Raw genomic sequence first — 20,512 nt, 5'->3', positions numbered from 1 at the left:
TGTGTGTGTGTGTGTGTGTGTGTGTGTGTGTGCTTGTGTGTGTCAGTTAGTTTGGTATGTCTGTGTGTGTGTTGCTTTGAAAAGCACAATCATATCAAACCCAGGGATAGAGAAGTCGACCTGATTGCAAGACATCCAGCACGTTGTTGATAATAACATGTCAACAACAGCAAAAAAAAACATAAGTCGCTGAAAGTTCACACTGTCCCACTTCGGCAAGTAGACACACCAAGAGAGCTATCACCACCATAGCCCCTGACTAATTACCCAACATAGCAGCATAACCAGCACATAGTTCATAATATATAGATATATCAGTTTCAACTTGATTTGATCCCCAGACAAAAGGTAACTTGGACTGCTTCCACCCTCATACAAAAACATCTAAACCATGCTGGTTGGTGAACCTGCAACATATTAACCAATCAATCTTTTTTCGGAATAATGCCATTCATCAAACTGAAATAATATAATTAAGGCCTTGTAATTACACAGGCAAGGGAAACGTCATTCATCAAGATTACCCGTGATAAATATGGGGTCAATGAAGTCCACTTTAATGAAGCTGTCTTCTACCATCGGTTTCAGGTAAATAATCTGCTTGGTAACAGGCGATACAAACATAATGAACAGGCATGATGATTCAAATTTAATATGAATATGAGATAGGTGGATGGCAACATAAAATGTGTCTCCCTGGCTTCTTATTTGCATAGGCTTGTCAAAAGCGTACCATCAAACTTTGAGGGCAGATTATTTCCTCCTTGTGTAATATAAACTAGCGCCTGCATCACTTGTGATTGGTAAACACGGTGTGTTCGGCCCGCAGTTGTTTGTATCTGCTGTTTTTGATCCAAACAAAACCAAACCAAACTTCCTCTAAAGCCGGAGCCTACAGCTTCACAACACGACAGCATGGTAAGATCGTCTTGATATACATTATTACTTATTTAATATGGTAGTAAGATGAGGACTTTGTAACCCGCTGACCAATATTGTTGTTAACAGTGTTGGGAGTAACGCGTTACAAAAGGAATGCATTAAAGTAATGCATTACTTTTTGCTGTAACGTGGTAATGTAAGGCATTACAAAAAAATATATTGTAATATTTTACTCTGTACAAATCTCAGTAACGGGCGTTACAAGCCATTTTAAACCCAAAATTAACTATACGTTTCCGGTCAAGGAGCAATGAGTCTTCCAACCGAAATCAATGGATTTAAAAAATGCCAAATAAAACACGACAGAAACTGTATTTCGCTATGATACTTGATTTGGAACATCAACGAACACCAATAACCACTCGGTGAGTTGCACATTTCTAAAATCTAACGTTTAGGGTTGTTTTAAGGACAGTTTTGTGAATACCCATCGCCAGCCATTGTGAAGCAGGCAGGGGCGATTGAAGTGAACCCAATACCCGAGACAGGAAATGTAAAATTGTCGGTGACAACCACTCTATTCCTAGACCACAACCACTCTATTCCTAGACCAGGGGTGTCAAACTAATTTTCACCCCAGGCCATGCAAGGATTATGGTTCCCCTTAAAGGGTAGGTTGTAACTGTTGGACTATATCATTGAACTATTCCTTAAGATATTGTGAAATGACTGTGTCTGTGTTTGATTATTATTTATTCAAGTGTACCAATATACATTGCATACTTGTACATGCAATTACATACATTTGAAAATATATGTAAGCGACTAAGAAAATTGCTCTGTGTTATAATTACATAAATCCCTTTAATTTATCAAGTTAAGAAAACCAAAATTACTATATCAATCAAGGATCAAACTGTTCAAGTGAATAAAAGAGTAATATTATCAAACATAAGTTATTACATTAACTCTGCTAAACTCAAAAAGTGGTTTGCGGACCCCGGTCCTACCCCCTTAATTCTGTAGGGTATGTCACATCTCCATATTCTGAGCCACCTCCTTCAAAAACTGCTGAACAGGCGGTGATCCAGGCCACGAGCCTGAATCACTGCCATTTAATGACCAGATTACCGTTGTCATTTTATAATACAGTTCCAGAACAATTTCACACAGGGCTTCTTGGTGGCAAATGCAATGATAGGTTATCAGAGGTGTGTGGCAGAACTTTTTCAAATTAATTTGAAGCTCCCGCGGCTCACATAGAATGAGGTGGCGGGCCGGATTCGTCCCGCGGGCCCTGTGTTTGACACCTCTGTCCCAGACAAACCGGGAACTCTAGTTATTCTTCCTCTATTGATTTCAATATGAATACCTGAAGTTACAGTATTTCTACTATAAAATATATTGCACCATGAGCCATAACTGCGACCATTATACTGTACATCTGTTAGCCTTAAGCCTAGCTCAGTCTTTATGCCATACCACATCACCTCCTGCTGTGTAATGAGCTGCATTTAGCACAAGATCTAATGATAACACCAAATCCATATTTCCAGATTTTTGGGTGAAGAAATGAAAAAGTAATGTGAAAGTAGTGTAATGCCTTACAATTCAAAGACAGTAATAATGTAATGTAACTAATTACTTTGAAATGACAGTAACAAGTAATAAATAATGCAGTACGCTTTTGAAGTAACTTGCCGAACACTGCTCATTTAAAGTGTATTCATGTCATCCTTCAGAAATCAATGATCTTTTAAGAACAATTCATATTTTAGGATTTGATCTAACCTTCACTGTCCTTTGCTCTCCATTTTTCTCTTCTCTCCCCTCTCCTCTTCTCTTCTCTCCTCGCTCCTCTCTACTCTCCTCCCCTCCCCTCTATCAACTCTCCTCCTCTCATCTCCTCTCCTCCTTCCTTCAGGGGTATAATTGCTTGCCTGTGGACGACCTCCTGGAGAAATACTACCTCTCACCTTCCTACGGGGTCGAGTTTTGCGTCGGTTTCCTTGGCAACCTGCTGGTTGTCATCGGATACGTCTTCTGTCTGCCTAAATGGGGCAGCATTAATGTTTACCTCTTCAACCTGGCCGCCTCTGACCTCGTCTTCCTGTGCACACTCCCACGCCTCTCCTACCTGTATGCCAACGGCAAATCAGAGACCAACCCCTACATGTGCATCATCAACCGCTACATCCTGCACGTCAACCTCTACTCCTCCATCCTCTTCATGGTGTGGATCAGCATGGACCGCCTGCTGCTCGTCATGCATCCCAGCAAGTTGCACTCCCTCCTGACCTGCAGGGCGGCGCTGGTGGTGACGGGCCTGAGCTGGCTGGCCGTCAACGTCCAAGTGGCGCCCATGATCTCCCTCATGATCCAGGACCACCAAAGGGGCAACTGGAGCATCTGCAAGGACTTTGCCAGCCTGAAGGCGGACCTGGACACGCTGGGCTACAGCCTGGGGCTGACACTGACCGGCTACATCCTGCCCCTGGTGGGGATCTGCGTCTTCTCGCACAGGATTACGCTTCTGCTGCGCAGCCAGGAGGAGGCGCTGCAGCGCCAGAAAACCGCGTACGGCCGGCCTCTGCGCGTGGTCCGTGCGGCGGCGGTCATGTTCCTGGTGCTCTACACGCCGTACCATGTGATGCGGAATGTGCAGATCGCGGCCAGTGCGGATTGGGCAGGGCTGAGCCAGTGCAGCAGGGTGCACATCAAGGCGCTGTATATCGTGACCAGGCCGGTGGCGTTCTTCCACAGCGTGATCAACCCCGTCTTCTACTTCTTCATGGGAGACCATTTCCGAGAGCTCCTGTTGGGGAAGCTCAGGAAGCTGATCCGGATGAGACAAACTATCACACTCTCACGTCCTTCAGTTGGAATTCCGACCTAACCAATGCATTTATGCCGGGTTCTAGATCCAGTTCACCAGTTGCAAAGTGGGAAAACCGTACGACTCGACGAACAAATATGGCTGTGCCCGTAATGAATTTATTTTTCTTTGTATTTTTACCACGTTGGTCGTTTTAATGTTGATTTTAAATGCACTTACATATTTGATTACATTGCTGCTTTAACCCGATCACCAATTTATGCATTACAAAGTCTTGCTGTGAGTGCAATACAATGGAAAGTTTTGTTGCTTGTTTTCGAGCTAGTTTGCTAAAGAGGCTAATGTAGCTAACAATAACAACAGTGTTGGGAGTAAAGCGTTACAAAAGTAATGCATTACTTACGCACATTACAAGGCATTTTAAATGCCGAAATGTGTATTGTTTTTTTTACAAATTTGCCAACGCTGCGAGATTCGCAGAGGAGAAAAATATCTGCGCAAATGTTCCTTCCTCTTGCTGCTAGAGGAGAAGATCACGGCAGCATCCAGGGGGGTTGTAGTCTTTTCGCTCGGTTCTCCGTCTCAATAGTAGGGCAAGAATGGAGCGAAAAGACTACAACCAGCCCGCTTTTCCGTTTCTGGTCAAGGAGCAATGAGTTTTCCAACCGAAATCAATGGATTTACAAAATGCCAAATAAAACACGACAGAAACTGTATTTCGCTATGATACCACTCGGTGAGTTGCACATTTCTGAAAACGAACGTTTAGGGTTGTTTAAGGACAGCTTTGTGAATACCCATAACCAGCCATTGTGAAGCAGGCAGGGGCGATTCGAAATGTGCCAAATACCAAAGACTAGAGTTGGCTCGGTCGCAAATGAATCAGTGTGAATGAATGAAGATGAACGAACTGAACTGTTTCCTCTCTCTCGTTCGTCTCGTTCGTTCTCAGACTCGTCTTCTCCCAGACCCCCTTGCTGACTCGCTGACAGTTCGTTCACTCACTGTGTGAGTGGTGAGGAGGGACCGACCAATCGTATGCTGTTCTAGGACTGAGTCTAGGACGCTCTCGTTGAATTTTAGCCAATGAGAGACAGAAATGAACCGGTTTCTTGGGGAAAAAACCAATGGGCTTAGTGAGCGAGCTATTATTCACAATGGCCATCTGTTGCATGGACGTATTTAAAGGATAGGCCTACATTATACAAATTTATAATTCGAAATTCGTCCCAGCCTTTATGCCACATTTTTCACAACCTTTATGCCACATTTTTCACGACTAGTCACCGCGCCATTCGTTTCAATGCGAACCGCGACGGTATACTTTCAACATAAAGTGTACATATTTATCATTTGAAATACCTCCCAGCCTTTATACCACATATACTCTAGGGTCTATAGCATATAATCATGTTGTCTGATTACAGTGTAATTCGTTTTAGACAACCTACCAGCTCTCGTTGTGAAGACTAGTCACCGCGCCATTCGTTTTAATGGGAATCGGGACGGTCTATACTCGCAACATAAAGTGTACATATTTGTCATTTGAAATTCGTCCCAGCCTTTATACCACAGATACTCTAGGGTCTATAGCAGTGGTTTTCAAACTGTGGGGCGCCCCCCCCTGGGGGGCGCCAGAGTTCTTCAGGGGGGGCGCGACGTGAGAAAAAAATAAACCCGAAGAAAAACCTGAAAGTCGATGATTCAAATCATCAATCGTACTTCAACTGTAGAAGTAACCTAACTAAATCGATTTTCAACCGTTTATCTTCGTGCAAACCATTTAACAAATCTACACACTTGTATCTTCAATAATATCTAAACAGAATTTCGATATCATTTAAAATTTCTTCAGAATCACAGTTTTAGTTTCATACCGCTTCGTTTTCTGCTGTTTTCATTGAAGACGTCAGCCCATTCTGATACAACTACTTCTAGACATCGTAACTCATTCATTTTTCGACCGTTTACCATAGTTCAAACCATTGAACAAATCTACACACTTGTATCTTCAATACTATCGAAACGGAATTTTGATAGCATTTATACTTTTTTCAGAATCACAGTTTTAGTTTCAAATCGGCATAGTTTTCAGTTGCTTATAATAATTTAGGTCACCATAGCAACACCGGTAAACAAACCCCGCCGAATAGTCGAATCTCTGGACTGAAAAAGCAGATCTGATTCGACTCTGAAAATTCAGAGTCGGGGACCCTGAATGAATCTGTGTAAACTGGCAGTTTACACAGATTAAGATGTTCAAATGTATTTAAAAAAGGTTAAGCTAAAACATGCTTAGATAAAGTTCATAAATTGTGTTAAGAAATGTGTTTAAAAACGCACAAAGATGTTTTAATGTTTCAGAAATATGTTTCAAATGTTTTAAAATTATGATCAGAGATGTTTAAAATGTGTAAAATAATTAGGATAGCTTTCAAAACACAGGTCTTTAGAAAAAAATTTTGGGGGGGGGGGGGGGTTCAGCTGAATTTTTTTCTCTGAGGGGGGGCTCACTCTCTCACACTTTGAAAACCCCTGGTCTATAGCATATAACTGCGTTGTCCGATTACAGTTTAATGCATTTTTCACAACCTTCCAGCTCTCGTTGTGAAGACAAGTCACTGCCATTCTTTTCAATGGGAATCGCGACGGTCCATACTTTCAACATTTACATATTTGTAATTTTAAATTCATCCCAGCCTTTATACCACAGATACTTTAGGGTCTATAGCATATAACCGCGTTGTCTGATTACAGTTTAATTCATTTTTAACAACCTACCATCTCTCTTATTGAAGGCAGTGTTAATTTTGGCAGCTAGATTTAGATTTTAGTCTTGGGCTGCACAGGGTTCTGTTTATCAGAGCCACCCGGGACCCCCACCATCATTGCTAAATCTAAAAAAATATATATATATCTAAAAAAATCTAAGTCTATTATCTTGCTAATATGTTAATATGTTATCTTGCTAACATCCAATAATCAACTACACCCCCATCCTGTTGCGTTTGGTTAAAGTTGTAATGTTGACGTTTGAGAATGAGAACGAGGGAGGTGCTGAGTCTGAGAACCGTGCATTCCATGATTCGATTCACCGCTACCGGAAACTCGACTGAACGAACGAGGGAGGGAGGGGCTGAGTCTGACCGACAAAGAGAACCGTGCATGATTCGTTTCACCGCTACCGGAAACTCAACTGAACGAACAAACAAACAAACGATTCGCGAACGACTCCTCTTGTCGAACTGAACGACGCGAACTGAGTCACGCTAAATCCAACCCTACCCATGACAGGAAATGTGAAAATGTCGGTTACAACCACTCAATTCGTAGAAAAAACGGAACTCTAGTTTTTCTTCCTCTTTTGATTTTAATCTGAATACCTAGTTATTTATTTTTTGAAATGTAAGCTGTCTAGTTGCTCTACACCTACATTTAGATTTATATTGTATCTCTTTCTTCTGACAAATGTACGTATTGTAAGTCGCTTTGGATAAAAGCATCTGCTAAATGCCCTAAATGTAAAATGTAAATGCAAATATAACTGTAAATCTTTGTCAAACAAAGCAGAACAAATATTGATTTAAAAGTCTGTAACTAAGGCAGTCCAGACCACGTCATTAAACAAATTATATGTATATAGAATTGGTAAAGCTGCACCAGACCACAATTAGACAATATGCTGGCTCTCATGGATGTTATCAGCAGACATATACCTTATTATCCTTTCGCTGTAGAACAGACAATAAGTTATGGAAAACGCATTAAAAAAAACTGTCTGCCTGCTTGCAGCTATGGGGTTAATGGCACGCTGTCAGCGGCGTAGCCATACCCCCCCCCCCCCCCCCCCCCTCCCAGAGTATGAAAAAATAAATAATAATCCTGAACGGAAACGGTCTAAAACGAAATATATGCACTATTAGTTTGATCTAACTCTTGACTTATTATGCTTATTGAAAGTGTTATATTTTGATGTTATGAATAAACATTGCACTTGACAATCAATTGCCACCCCAAATATAAGACTGGCCACCACAGTTATAATGTCCTGGCTACACCCCGCACACTATGCTTGTAAAAACATCACCAGACGTCAAATTGTGATGGTGACAATGTGTGGCAAGCCTGCAAGGGATGTGACAAATCCTACGTAATAATAATCCAACACTTGAGCAATACTCTAACATCCAAATGTGACATGACTCTCTCATTGAACCTTTAACCCACGAATGTGTGTTTAGACACGTTTATATCCACACTCTCACATGCAAGTGCTCAAAGTCATCACTCCTTCGTCCTCTCTTCCCTGCTGTCTCTTTACAACTGTCAAATTGTAACTAAAGCTTCTTTAAAGGTGCAATTTGTGGCAGATAGCGGAACGGGTTTGGAAGAAATTGAATATGATATTCCAAAGGTATGTTTTAACTAGTGTATAATCCCATGAAATTAAGAATTGTCTTTCGTTACCTTAGAAAGAGCCCTTTATATCTACAGGGACAGGTGTTGCAAATTAGCATCCACTATAGCAGGGGTTTTCAAAGTGTGAGAGAGTGAGCCCCCCCTCAGAGAAAAAAATTCAGCTGAGCCCCCCCCCCCCCCCCCCCCCAAACATTTGAAACATATTTTTGAAACATATTTTTTAAACATATTTTTTAAACATTTTAAACGTTATTCTGAAACATTACACCTTTGTGCGTTTTCTTAACACAATTTAACAACTTTATCTAAGCATGTTTTAGCTTAACCTTTTTTAAATTAATTTGAACATCTTAACCTGTGTAAACTGCCAGTCGAATCAGATCTGCCTTTTCAGTCCAGAGATTCTACTATTCGGCGGGGTTTGTTTACCGGCGTTGCTATGGTGACCTAAATTATTATAAGCAACTGAAAACGATGCCTGTTTGAAACGAAACTGTGATTCTGAAAAAAGTATAAATGCTATCAAAATTCCGTTTCGACAGAATTGAAGATACAAGTGTGTAGATTTGCTTAATGGTTTGAACGATGGTAAACGGTTGAAAAAGGAATGAGTTACGATGTCTAGAAATAGGTGTATCAGAATGGGCTGACGTCTTCAATGAAAACAGCTGAAAACGAAGCGGTATGAAACTAAAACTGATTCTGAAGAAATTTTAAATGATATCGAAATTCTGTTTAGATATTATTGAAGATACAAGTGTGTAGATTTGTTAAATGGTTTGCACGAAGATAAACGGTTGAAAATTGATTTAGTTATGTTACTTCTACAGTTGAAGTACGACTGATGATTTGAATCATCCCGAAAAAAATCAGGGGTTTTTTCGGGTTTATTTTTTTCTCACGTCGCGCCCCCCCTAAAGTACTCTGGCGCGCCCCACAGTTTGAAAACCACTGCGGATACTTACATCGGATAGCTGTTCTCAGTTTGTCTAGTATGAACACTGTAGGCTATCTGTCCCTATCAAATAATCCGTAAATAGGGAATAGGGAGAGGTTTCTCTTCCACGGAGCCCCGAGCCCGCCATGTAGCACCACCATGTGTCTACGGTAGCCCGAAAGTGATATATGGCTCTAGAGAGGACGCATTTTGTACTTTGATTCAAAATTACTATTTTACCTTTAAACTAACATCTAGTGATATACGAAATACAATTTATTAATCTATCAAGGAATCTCCTCACCACACAGTCGTCGTTGCTGCCGTCGACGATGAAATCATTTGGGGAACTGTGGGGGTGTACAGTGGGGTGCAATCTCCAACCTAACCACCTGATGCCACTAAACACACTGCCCCTTTAATGTGGGAAACGTGAACAAAGACTGCTTTAAAAAGAAAATCTGACATATTCCACATCTTTACATTATTTTGTTATCCTGTGGGTATTTTGTAGAAGTGCGATGTCATTAAATACCTCAATTATAATTATTATTATTTTGAGTGCATATAGGCTTGCCATATGTCCAAAACACATTGATGATAACAGGAGAACTGAAATAGCTACATCACTTCATCATGATTAGGGAACATTTGATTTATCATGAAAAATAAAATAATGATTATTTTTACAACAATCAAATTTACCCAAATTTCCTTTATTACACATTGTTTTGGTACAAAATGTTTCAGAGCAGTTGTCTATAAAGTATTGATATCACTCAATATCAATATGCCAAAATGTACTAATTGTATGTTTATTATTTAGCTTAGCTAAATGGTTAAGCTATGTCTATATATCGAGCCAAAACAGCTAATAGCGAATATGTCAAAGTTCACAATTGGGTCATTGCACTCAATTGCATCCATTCATAAGACAGCACAATATAGCTAAGAAAGGTTACAAGGACAGCCTGAGGAAGGTTATAATGACCTTCTCTTGAGTCTTGAGTTCTCTAGTGTGTGGTGCGATGAACACAGTACAATGATCGCTGAGCTGTCTTGATACGTCTACATTTACTCAGAGACAATATATTGCTTAATCTTTCGCAAACAAAACAAAGCAACAAAATATTGAAACGGTCTGTCTTCTAGAAAGTCCAGGAAATGTTACAAAGGCAAAACTGAGGCAATATATAATATGTAAATAGTGATGTAAATTCTGCACTGCACCACAATATAAGTGTTTCAGAACGCCCATGGATGCTATCAACAGCCATGCATTATCTCGGCTGTAGAACAGGCAAAGTATTATGGAAAACCATTAATAAGCCTGTCTGCCTGCTTGCCGCCAGCAGGTTAATGGCACACTGTGCTTGTGAAAACATAACCAGATGCCATAGTGTGATGTTGACAATGTGTGGCATGCCTGCAAGGGATGTGACAAATCCTACATGCTACACTTGTGTAGTCACAACAACAAAGTGTGACATCAAAACGTGTGAACCCACACATTTTAAGGCAAGTTTATTTACCCACACACACTCACATGCAACAAAGTGCACTAATACAAACAAGTGTTTTTTTGCTAGTTTATTTACACACGCACACTTACACACACACACTCACATGCGCGCGCACGCACGCACACACACACACACACACACACATACACACACACACACACACACACACACACACACACACACACACACACACACACACATACATATGTTAATCAGTTTGCCAGAGACATATTGTTTTGTTTTTGTTTTTGAGACCGGGTTGAAAAATAACACCTTAAAAACACTTTCAATCACAAAACACTTCCGCCCACATTGGCATGTGCTCATCAGTGGTACAACACTGAAAACATTGACCCTGGCATAACACAGAGCGCCCTGTCCTGTAGCCAGAATCATGTGGTCCCGCAGGCTGTCTCATATGATATTGTTTATGTTGCACTGTCAGTGGCCACAATGTGCCCGGGAGCACCTCAAAATCCCCCCTTGGCAGGCAGTCGGGCCAATGACAGGGCAGGGCAGTAGCGATGGAGCCACACAACAAAACGCATTACATCATACGCTGAATACTGAGTTGGCTAAGTGGATGATGGTGTGAGAGGAAGGGAAATGGAGGTAGGTGTTGATATTGGTGTGTGTGTGTGTGGGTTTGTGGGTTTCTGCGTGTGTGTGTGTGTGTGTGTGTGTGTGTGTGTGTGTGTGTGTGTGTGTGTGTGTGTGTGTGTGTGTGTGTGTGTGTGTGTGTGTGTGTGTGTGTGTGTGTGCGTGCGTGTCTGTTTGTGTGTGTGTGTGTGTGTGTCTCTATGTGTGTGTGTGTGTCTGTGTTTGTGTGTGTGTCTGTGTCTGTGTGTGTTTCTGTTCTTTTTTTAGGGGTTGAGTTGGCAATGGTCCATTTTAGTTCATTTCAGTTCATTTGCGTTTCAGTTGTGTAATCTGAGAGAGAGAGAGAGAGAGAGAGAGAGAGAGAGAGAGAGAGAGAGATTTTAGATTGCATGAAAAAAACAATGTAATAATGAAAAAATAAAAAAATTCAGAATACAGAAAGAACTGCATTAATGTAATACGATAACGCTAGATCATCAACAACCAGTACCAACCATCATGTCCTATTGCCTCGGAGAATGGCACAATAAGGGTTCACTTATTGGTCATTTTGGGTGAATAGTGCAAATCTTTCTGCTGGCACATCATGAAAGGAAGTCTAATATAACAGTGTTTGAAGCTATAAACTTCAAACTAGCATCTAGCTACTATAAAATGTGTTTGGGTTTATTTATTTATTTATGTTAATATCATACTGAAAACTCTGTCTCCATGTCTGCGTCCCGGACTGCAAGGAACCCAGGTGGCGTGTCCCCTCGATGACCCCTCGAAGAGGGCTGGTTCCAGTGCTCTCGTCCTCTCCGTCTAGACTCCCTCACCTCCCTCCTGGCTGGTCTGCCTGCCTGTGCTATCCGAGCCCTGAAGCTCATCCAGAATGCAGCAGCCTTGGTGCTCTTCAACCTGTCCGGGTCCTCCCGCACTTCATCTCTCCTCCGCACCGTGCACTTCATCTAAAGCAGTTGGCTTTATTCAATGTTTGGTTTCATTCAATGTTCTTGCATGACTCTTGCCAATTTCCCGGGATGTATCCTCATGGTTGAATTTACTCATTGTATGTTTATTTTTATTAAGCTGAAACTTTTGGTGTCAGCTAAATAGTAGTAGTAGTATATAATAGTTATGTGAAAATACAAAAACTATATTATTTGTTATTTAAGCAAAGCAAGCAATATAAATATGCATACTTCTTAGGAAGGATGCAAAGTGCAGGTTTATGATAATTTAAAGCCGCTTCTGAACAGGGGACAATAGCTCTGCATAGAATGTTTTGCATACTATGTTCTGTACTGTAAGAACAATCTCGCCATACTGTGTCAGCCATCTGCTGTAATCTATTTCCCGTTTATCATATTAGCCTCTGCTGAAGGAGCATCACAATGGGATATCAACTGTGAACATTAAACTAGAAATGAGACTCTGAGAGCCGACGTTATCGAATTAATTCATCACAGAACGTGATGCTATCTGAGAAGTCGGGGTACATCTGAGAGAAAGAAAACATTTGTGTACGTGTCTGTGCGCGTCCGTGCATGTGTGTGTGCGTGTGTGTGTGTTTGTGTGTGCATGTGTGTGTGTGTGCGGAGCTTTATAATCTAGCTTGGCACAAGGTTTTTATTAAACAAACATTTAAATAAAACTCTGTCTTGGATAATATATATTTAATTTCCGCCGTCTGTCTCGAAACCTGGGAGCGACTGACTCCCCCAAAGGCAGCTCATTGAATGCTAATGTGGTATTTTTCTGTAATATCTATTCATATTCCTCACTTGAATAACCCCAGAACCTCTTCAATGCTTTTGCTCCCTTTCTACTCCATATCAGATAGTTCAGCTTCTTTGTGTATTTTTTTCCTTTCGATTCTGTCATCTGATAGTTTTCTAGAATCAATCGCCATCAGTCATGGCCCTGGCTCACACACACACACACACATCGGAAAGAAGCTGAGCCTCAGACTATGATGCTCCACACAGTATAACTGGAAGTTATCACTGAGACGCAATGAAAGTCGGCGGAATTGGATCCATACAACACACACGAGACAAGCTAGTCATAGGTTGGGTCTCTTTATTTTCAGAAAAAACAATACACGTCGTTCTAGGTTCTTCTTTTGCAAATAAAAACATACAAATCATAATATTTACAAATGAGTAAGGAGCAGAATTATGATGGGGAAACAACGCTAAATAATAAGGTATAGTCCATGTAAGATACACGATGTGGAGCAGTGTGGTTTCTTTGGTAAAACAATATGAACAATCTGCATGAGCTTCAAATAGCAACACAACAAGTATTCCCTAGCCTAACAATCGATGCAGCCTGTGTGTCGCTTCGGTTCACACAACTCCCACAAAGATTGGCTACACAAAAAACCCACAAAGCTAATAAAAACGACAAAGCCCTCTCAGATGATGACGTGATCTCTAGCACATGTGCTGTTAAAAACGTCACAAGCTTCACAGAGATAATCAGATCCAACGAGAGACCTCCAAAGAGCGACGCAGAAAGAGAGATCTGACTCCACTGGGTTTGGCTGACCTCACATGACATCCAGAGTACTGCGGCTATCGGGTTACTGCTGCGCAACTTTTCCCTGCCCTCTCCCCTAAACGGACGTCGGTGCTCGGTGAACTCTAACCACTAATGTTGTCTTCTTTTGTGTTGGAAATTCATTCAGATGAACCCAGGTGCAGCCCCGGTCTGGAGGCACCAGTGAGGTTTGAACTAGGATTATCTACACTGCGGCTACGAGCTACCGCCACTTTCTGGTTGATCAAGCTGCCCCCCATGCATGCGCTGTTCGGAAATACGATTATTTTTACACCCATGATTTATACAATATATCTGTGGTATGTACTGTTGTTGTTGGTAGCAGTTTATTAAGTGTTATGTGTAACAAGGCAAGCATACACCGTTGATTACATTCCCATCTTACTTCTAATAAAATCAAACATTTAATGTAAAGCACGAATCCCTGTAGTATAAAAGAAATGTCCGCTCTGACTTTTCGCAACACGATGTGGTACATTACCGAGAGATGCAGGATGCAGGATTGCCCACCCACAGGCCTGACCTGTAGTAGGCGTCCTTCAGCGAAGTGCCTAAGCTAATGGAGTGAATACTAGTCGCTTATAAGTGTGGTCCTTGCATAATTGAAAAAAAAAAAAACATTGAGACGAAAAACAACAAAAGAAACCAAAAAAGGAAAAAATAGAATTGGAAAAAGAGAAAGATCGGAAAAGAAAAAAAGATCGGAAAACTAAAACCTTGCGAGTCAACAGGCGGCCGACCAAAGCTCAGGAACCAACAGCGGGAGCGGGACCGCCGCAACCGTCGCCACTGACCCCATCCCTCCCTCCCGGGCTTACAAGTTTTCCTGCAGCCAGCGGACGTAGTTGTCCGTCATGCGGCGAGCGATGGCGAAGTCCATGGGCCACAGGTTGAACATCATCGCCCCGTGGAAGCCCGCGCCGTAGTGTTCGTGGGTCACCTCCACGCCGGCTTCTCGCAGCCGCGTCACGTACATGATCCCGTCGTCGCGCAGGACGTCGTACTCGCACGTCAGCACGTAAGCCTTGGGCAGCGAGCGCAGGGCGCTGTCCGGCACCAGCAGGGGCGACGCCCGGGGATCCCCGATGGCCCTGGACGGACCCCCGTCGGGTGCCGGGACGCCCACCGCCGCCTGGTCTCGTCCCACAGCGGGGACGCTGTAGTTGTAGTCGGCCCGGTAGGACTCGGGGAGGTAGGCGCCCCAGTTGACGAACTTGAGCAGGTCTGCGGACTCGGGCCCGTTGTGGGTGTTGGACATCATGGTCCGGAACAGGGCCTTGTCGCTGGTGAAGTACTCGCTCCAGAAGCGCACCATCAGGGTGCGCGGCAGGATGGGCATGTCCTGGTTCTGCTGGTAGGACGGGGTGTTGAGGTCCAGGGCCTGTAGCACCGGGTAGAGCAGGGCCTGGATCTTCAGCTGGATCTTCTGGTCCGGGTCCTGCCGTAGCTATGGATACCGGGACGGGGGAGGGGGAGGGAGATAACGGAGAGGAAGGGAGGAGGAGAAGAATAAGAAAGGAAGAATAGAAGTGCGGAAGAGAGAAAGGATGAAAGGAAATGAAAGAAAGAACGGAAAATCTGAATCATTTGCATGAAAAGCTATACAAACTTAACAGAAAACTATTGTTTGGAAGTGGGGACAAGTAATTTCTCTACGCTCAACCAATGTAGGTAACATTGCCTTAACTCTTCTTCTGTTGTCCATAGGCATAGCTTAGCAGCTAGCCTTGTTGTTTATATCCAGTGCTAGGATGAGCTAACCTGCTGGGACACCGCTGCTGCCAGGTTCCCTCCCGCGCTGTCCCCAGACACCGCGATGCGCCCCGGGTCCACCGAGTAGCGAGCCAGGACCTCCTCCTGGAGGAAGTGCTTGACCACGCTATAGACGTCCTCGTAAGGGACGGGGAAGTGGTGGGCTGGAGCCAGGCGGTACCTAGCAGAGGAGGAGTGGTCATAAGAGGGGGATTGATCTTCATGATGCATGGGTTTTGGCTAGGCTAGCCAGGCTAAGGCCAAGCTATGAGCACATTTTCCACTTTTTATCATGTCTGATGTCATCATTTGCTGACTCTTTAGTACAAAGGGCAGTTAAGAAATGCTTACTTTAAGAAACACGACTGCAGTCCAATGGTTAAAGAGATTAAGTGTTCGTTTTTCAAGGTTTAACCTTGAAAGTGTTCTGACGCCTTGGTTTAGGGTTGTATAATCACAAAAAGTTAGAAGGTCTCAGTCTGATTGAAGATGGATTAAAAAAACATCTTTGTTATTTCCTGGGAATATACCACAACTCCGTACAACCGTTAGAAGTCATTTGATGAAGCAGAGTAAGGATATAAGTATTTGGCTGCTTCTGATGTTGGACATATGCGCTTTGAATGCTTTGCACTAAAACCTCTCCAGAGATCCAAAGACACGAATGAGATGAATTGACTGAAGCAAGCTGAATTAAGTAACCCTTTGAGGTCACCAAAGGAGGCACAAACCCATCTTAAGGACTACACTGGATGGAGAACCTGTGAAAAGTTGAAGACTTATATGAGTCTGAACAACATTAGTAGGAGTGCTGAGCTATGAAGATATGGTACATTTCTTCACTGTTAAAAGTCTTCAGTGTGCATTCATAAAGAGAGTTGGTGGGTATTCCAGTCCATACATTCATACAACTTTTGTTCTTCAGGGGTCCCTTGGCATCGTGTAGCATCTTATCTTAGCTAGCTTTGTTGCATACAGGGAAGGGGTTAACCAAACAATTGTAAGTGCATGTCACTTGGTTCTGTGAACATCCATATTGTACTAACAGCAATATATTGTTACTCTTTCTTCTGACAAACGTAATTATTGTTTGCTTTCGATAAAAGCGTCTGCTAAATGCCCTTAATGCAAAATGTATTACAAGCTCTGATACAAGTTTACCTGTAAAGATTGATAGGTCTATATATGAAGCTAGTCCAGCCAGGCCCAGCCACTCATACATGCTGTGTCGACAGGAATTGAGTTCAATATTCCATATCCTACGACACATGTGACTCAGCCATTTACTCTATGAAACCCATATTACGGGTGGGTCCCATCCCCCGAAATAATGTAACAATCCCCATACATTCCTGATCCTGACAGATGCTGACATTATTTCACACGAAACGTGACGGAAAATCATTATGAGAGGGAACTTATCCGTCCACATCCATCCATCCATCATCCAAAATATTCATCCATTCACTCAAAGTCATCCATACCTCTGCACACCTGCACACTCACACACACACACACACACACGCACGCACGCACGCACACACACACACACACACACACACACACACACACACACACACACACACACACACACACACACACACACACACACACACACACACACACACACACACACACACACACACACACACACACACACACACACATACACACACACACACACACGCAGGGAATGGAGTGTGCTGAGCAATATGTGTGTGTGGTGTCTCAGGGGTAAGTGAGAGAGGGAGGACTGTGACACAGCAGTGCCACCGGAGAATTGGCACCGGGGACAGTTGATTTAATACAGAGAGTCGGGTGGGACTAATGAAAACGAGCCAGCAGAAGCACTCCATGCTATCTGCCAACGCATCTCGGCACACCGGGAGGGCACTGGAACAGATACAATCAGAGTGTTCCTGGTGGGGGAGTGTGGCAGGCGTGGGAGAAGGCATTGGTTCCTTTAGGAACCTGGTTTTGATTGAGTAATACCACAGGGACCAGCCTCTATTGGATAGAGGGAATCTCATCCGTAACGTCAGTGTTTTTATCAACCAAATCGGCTGATATTCTTTGGTGCTTTGTGAGTGTTGTTATTGCGGTGTCAAGGAAACATCTGGGTTGTTGGGACAGCTGTTGTAGCCGTTTCATCGACATTGCATCAATTTAGAAGAGTTAAAAGGCAGAGGTGTCCTGCTAATGAGGAAAATAAACCTTGGAACATTATTGACCAATCAGGATCGAGGATCCAGCAATGCTGTAGTATCACATATAATGATGATTATTAACAGATACTCACTCGACAGAGAGCACCATGGCGTCGAGGTCCGTGACCAGGGTTCTGGCCAGCGTGTCATAGGGGCTCATCCCTGCAGAAGACACACAGGTCGACGATAGGGCGTTAACATCCCACCTGATGCAACATTCATTCATTCATTCATCCATCATTAAAATAGCACAAATGAACAGGGACCTGAAAGCGGCAAAGTTTCCTAATCAAATCAACCTTGATATTCCTGCATGATGCATATAGTGATTATAGCTTTTTATAGCTAGCGATTATAGATACTATCCCCAAAGTATCGTCCTAATTATAATTCTTCAACCTCAGCCTCATCTTCATCATCGTTGTTATTATTATGATGATCATGATGATGATTATGATGATGGTGATGATTATGAATATTATAATGATCATACAATGACTTCTATTTAAAGATTCAATATCACATCAGATCTATCAGGGAGGATCTCCATGGTGATCTTCCAGTGCCTCCAGCTACTCACGGGAGCTGCCCAGACACCAGCCCCCGCCGTGCAGGTAGATGACGGCCCTGCGAAGGTCAGCCGTGGGCCGGTCGGTCTGGGGCTGGTACAGCACCACCTCCACCCCGTCGAAGCGCTCCTCCGTCACCAACACGTGTTGGTCCGACAGCGGCACCACCCGCTCCGCCAGCGTGATGAAGTACATGACGCCCATGTAGTCCTTCAGCCCCAGCAGCTCACTGAGGTCCGCCTGCACGCACACACACACGCATACAGAGACATGCAAACACACAGACACACACATACACGCATGCAGAGACATGCACACAGACAAACATGCACGCAGGCACGCGCACACACACATGCATGCATGTGCACAGACAGAAGCATGCATGCACATACACATGGAAACACCCGCACAGACACACGCACACATGCTCGCAAACGCACAGATAAACCCGCCCCCCACACACACACACACACACACACACACACACACACACACACACACACACACACACACACACACACACACACACACACACACACACACACACACACACACACACACACACACAAACAAAGAGGGGTAATGGATGGATTCAAACATGAATTCGGTTAATACATTTCTTTGAACTTTTTTACATTAGATTCTGTCTATTTTCATGAAAAGCATTCTTTGTGGCCATATGCGTCATCCCAATGGATGCAAGCTTTGATATCTATAATTCTGCCGCGCTCAACCCCGGGACCACCACATCATGTGAGCGCCGCCGCTGTGAATGTCATAACACCCCTAAAGACATCCATGGGTGCGTAGCGGACACAGGAGGGCTCAGAGTCGCGCCACGACAGGCAGGCTGGGCGACGGTAGGGCTTAGCGCAGATCAGCTGAGACCCGCCATGTCCGCTGTGGTAACCATAAGCACTGAACCATGCATTTACCTCCACACACACACACACACACACACACACACACACACACACACACACACACACACACACACACACACACACACACACACACACACACACACACACACACACACACACGCACACACACACACAAACACACACCCGCGCGAGCACCCATTTACACACGCGCACAAACACACACGTGCAAGCACGCACGCGCATGCACGTACGCACACCCACACACAGACACACGCATGTACAAACGCACAAGTAAACACACACACACACGCACACCAAAGCAAACAGAAAATGGGATGCCAAAATAGTTTTGGCTTGGTGAATTAATTAATTTACTAAAACGTTTGGACCAATGCCTACATTGTACAATTATTAAATGAGAGAAAATTAGCATTAATGGAAGTTTTCATGTTTGAATAGGCTTTTTTTTGCATGGGATAAGGTTCTGCAGCTGGTATACTTATATCTAAATGTTTGTTGTCTTATGAACTACAGAGGGATCATCCATGTCTGACTCAAGGAATGACCTCCAGGAAGGCAGAGGCATCTCAGCCCAGCCATCAACAAAGAGTGTATTTCCTTAATAGTGGCTATAATTAGAACAGGTGAGCGGCTATACTATGGCTGGATTAGCGTCTGACATAATCTGGTGTAACCAGCAGGGCTATTCGTGGCAGAACCATCACATAGGTGTTGTATAACGAAATATCTAACACTATTTGAGTTGACAGTGAAAAAGTTTGAAAAAGGAAACATTCCAAATAGATATATACATATTTTACATTTAAAAATAAATAAGAAATGTACTGTATTTATATTTTGTTTGTTTTTTCTGTGAACAGCCTCCTGAAATCGAGGCATCAGCAATAGAAAAACGCGACAGTTATTGCTTACCAGGTGGCTGAGAGCTCTGAAGAGGGAATTGGTCACCATAAGTTTCCATTTTTGATCAATGGCTTCCGGAATGGGCTCATAAATAAAATAAGCGGATAAAGAGCCGAGCACGATGAGCGAAACGATACCTTTCAACCTCATTGTGCCGGTGCGTCCCCGGCAGCGGAGTCCACGGGTGCAGAAGGAGAAACAAGGTGCCCTGCTCTGCTGCTCTTACTGATCAGTCTCTCCAGCGGAGGCACAGCTTTAATCTGATATCAAATTAAGCTGAATCCAGCTGAGTGTGACAGCGCGTCTCAGTGTCATTTGATCGCTATCCGCGGGCATTGGTAGAGTATTCTTCTCTTCATTGCGGTTGTTGTGGTGTTGCATGCGGACGCTCCGTTACGCACGCCTTGTCCTGCACTATTTTTTACACCGACG

General features: G+C 43.3%; 2 protein-coding genes across 2 annotated transcripts in view; one reads left to right on the top strand and one right to left on the bottom strand.

The window, feature by feature from the left end:
* The first annotated feature begins 765 nt into the window (after positions 1-765).
* On the top strand, positions 766-4,434 carry LOC132474886 (succinate receptor 1-like). Its single transcript, XM_060075789.1, has 2 exons — positions 766-918; positions 2,807-4,434. The coding sequence occupies exons 1-2, from the start codon at positions 916-918 to the stop codon at positions 3,776-3,778; spliced, it is 975 nt and encodes a 324-aa protein (XP_059931772.1). The 5' UTR covers positions 766-915; the 3' UTR covers positions 3,779-4,434.
* An 8,810-nt stretch (positions 4,435-13,244) lies between these two features.
* Positions 13,245-20,512, bottom strand: part of aadac (arylacetamide deacetylase) — a 7,340-nt gene continuing 72 nt past the window's right edge. Inside the window, exons 1-5 of the mRNA XM_060074896.1 lie at positions 20,090-20,512; positions 18,284-18,512; positions 17,796-17,865; positions 15,506-15,677; positions 13,245-15,191 (exon numbers count right to left, since the gene is read on the bottom strand). The exon at positions 20,090-20,512 is cut by the window's right edge and continues 72 nt beyond it. Of these exons, the coding sequence (XP_059930879.1) occupies positions 14,559-15,191; positions 15,506-15,677; positions 17,796-17,865; positions 18,284-18,512; positions 20,090-20,230 (1,245 nt within the window). The 5' untranslated portion in view covers positions 20,231-20,512 and the 3' untranslated portion in view covers positions 13,245-14,558. The remainder of the gene's footprint in view (positions 15,192-15,505; positions 15,678-17,795; positions 17,866-18,283; positions 18,513-20,089) is intronic.

Source organism: Gadus macrocephalus, chromosome 16 (assembly GCF_031168955.1).
Source record: "Gadus macrocephalus chromosome 16, ASM3116895v1".
Taxonomy (NCBI): domain Eukaryota; kingdom Metazoa; phylum Chordata; class Actinopteri; order Gadiformes; family Gadidae; genus Gadus; species Gadus macrocephalus.
This window is presented reverse-complemented; position numbering and strand designations above follow the sequence as displayed.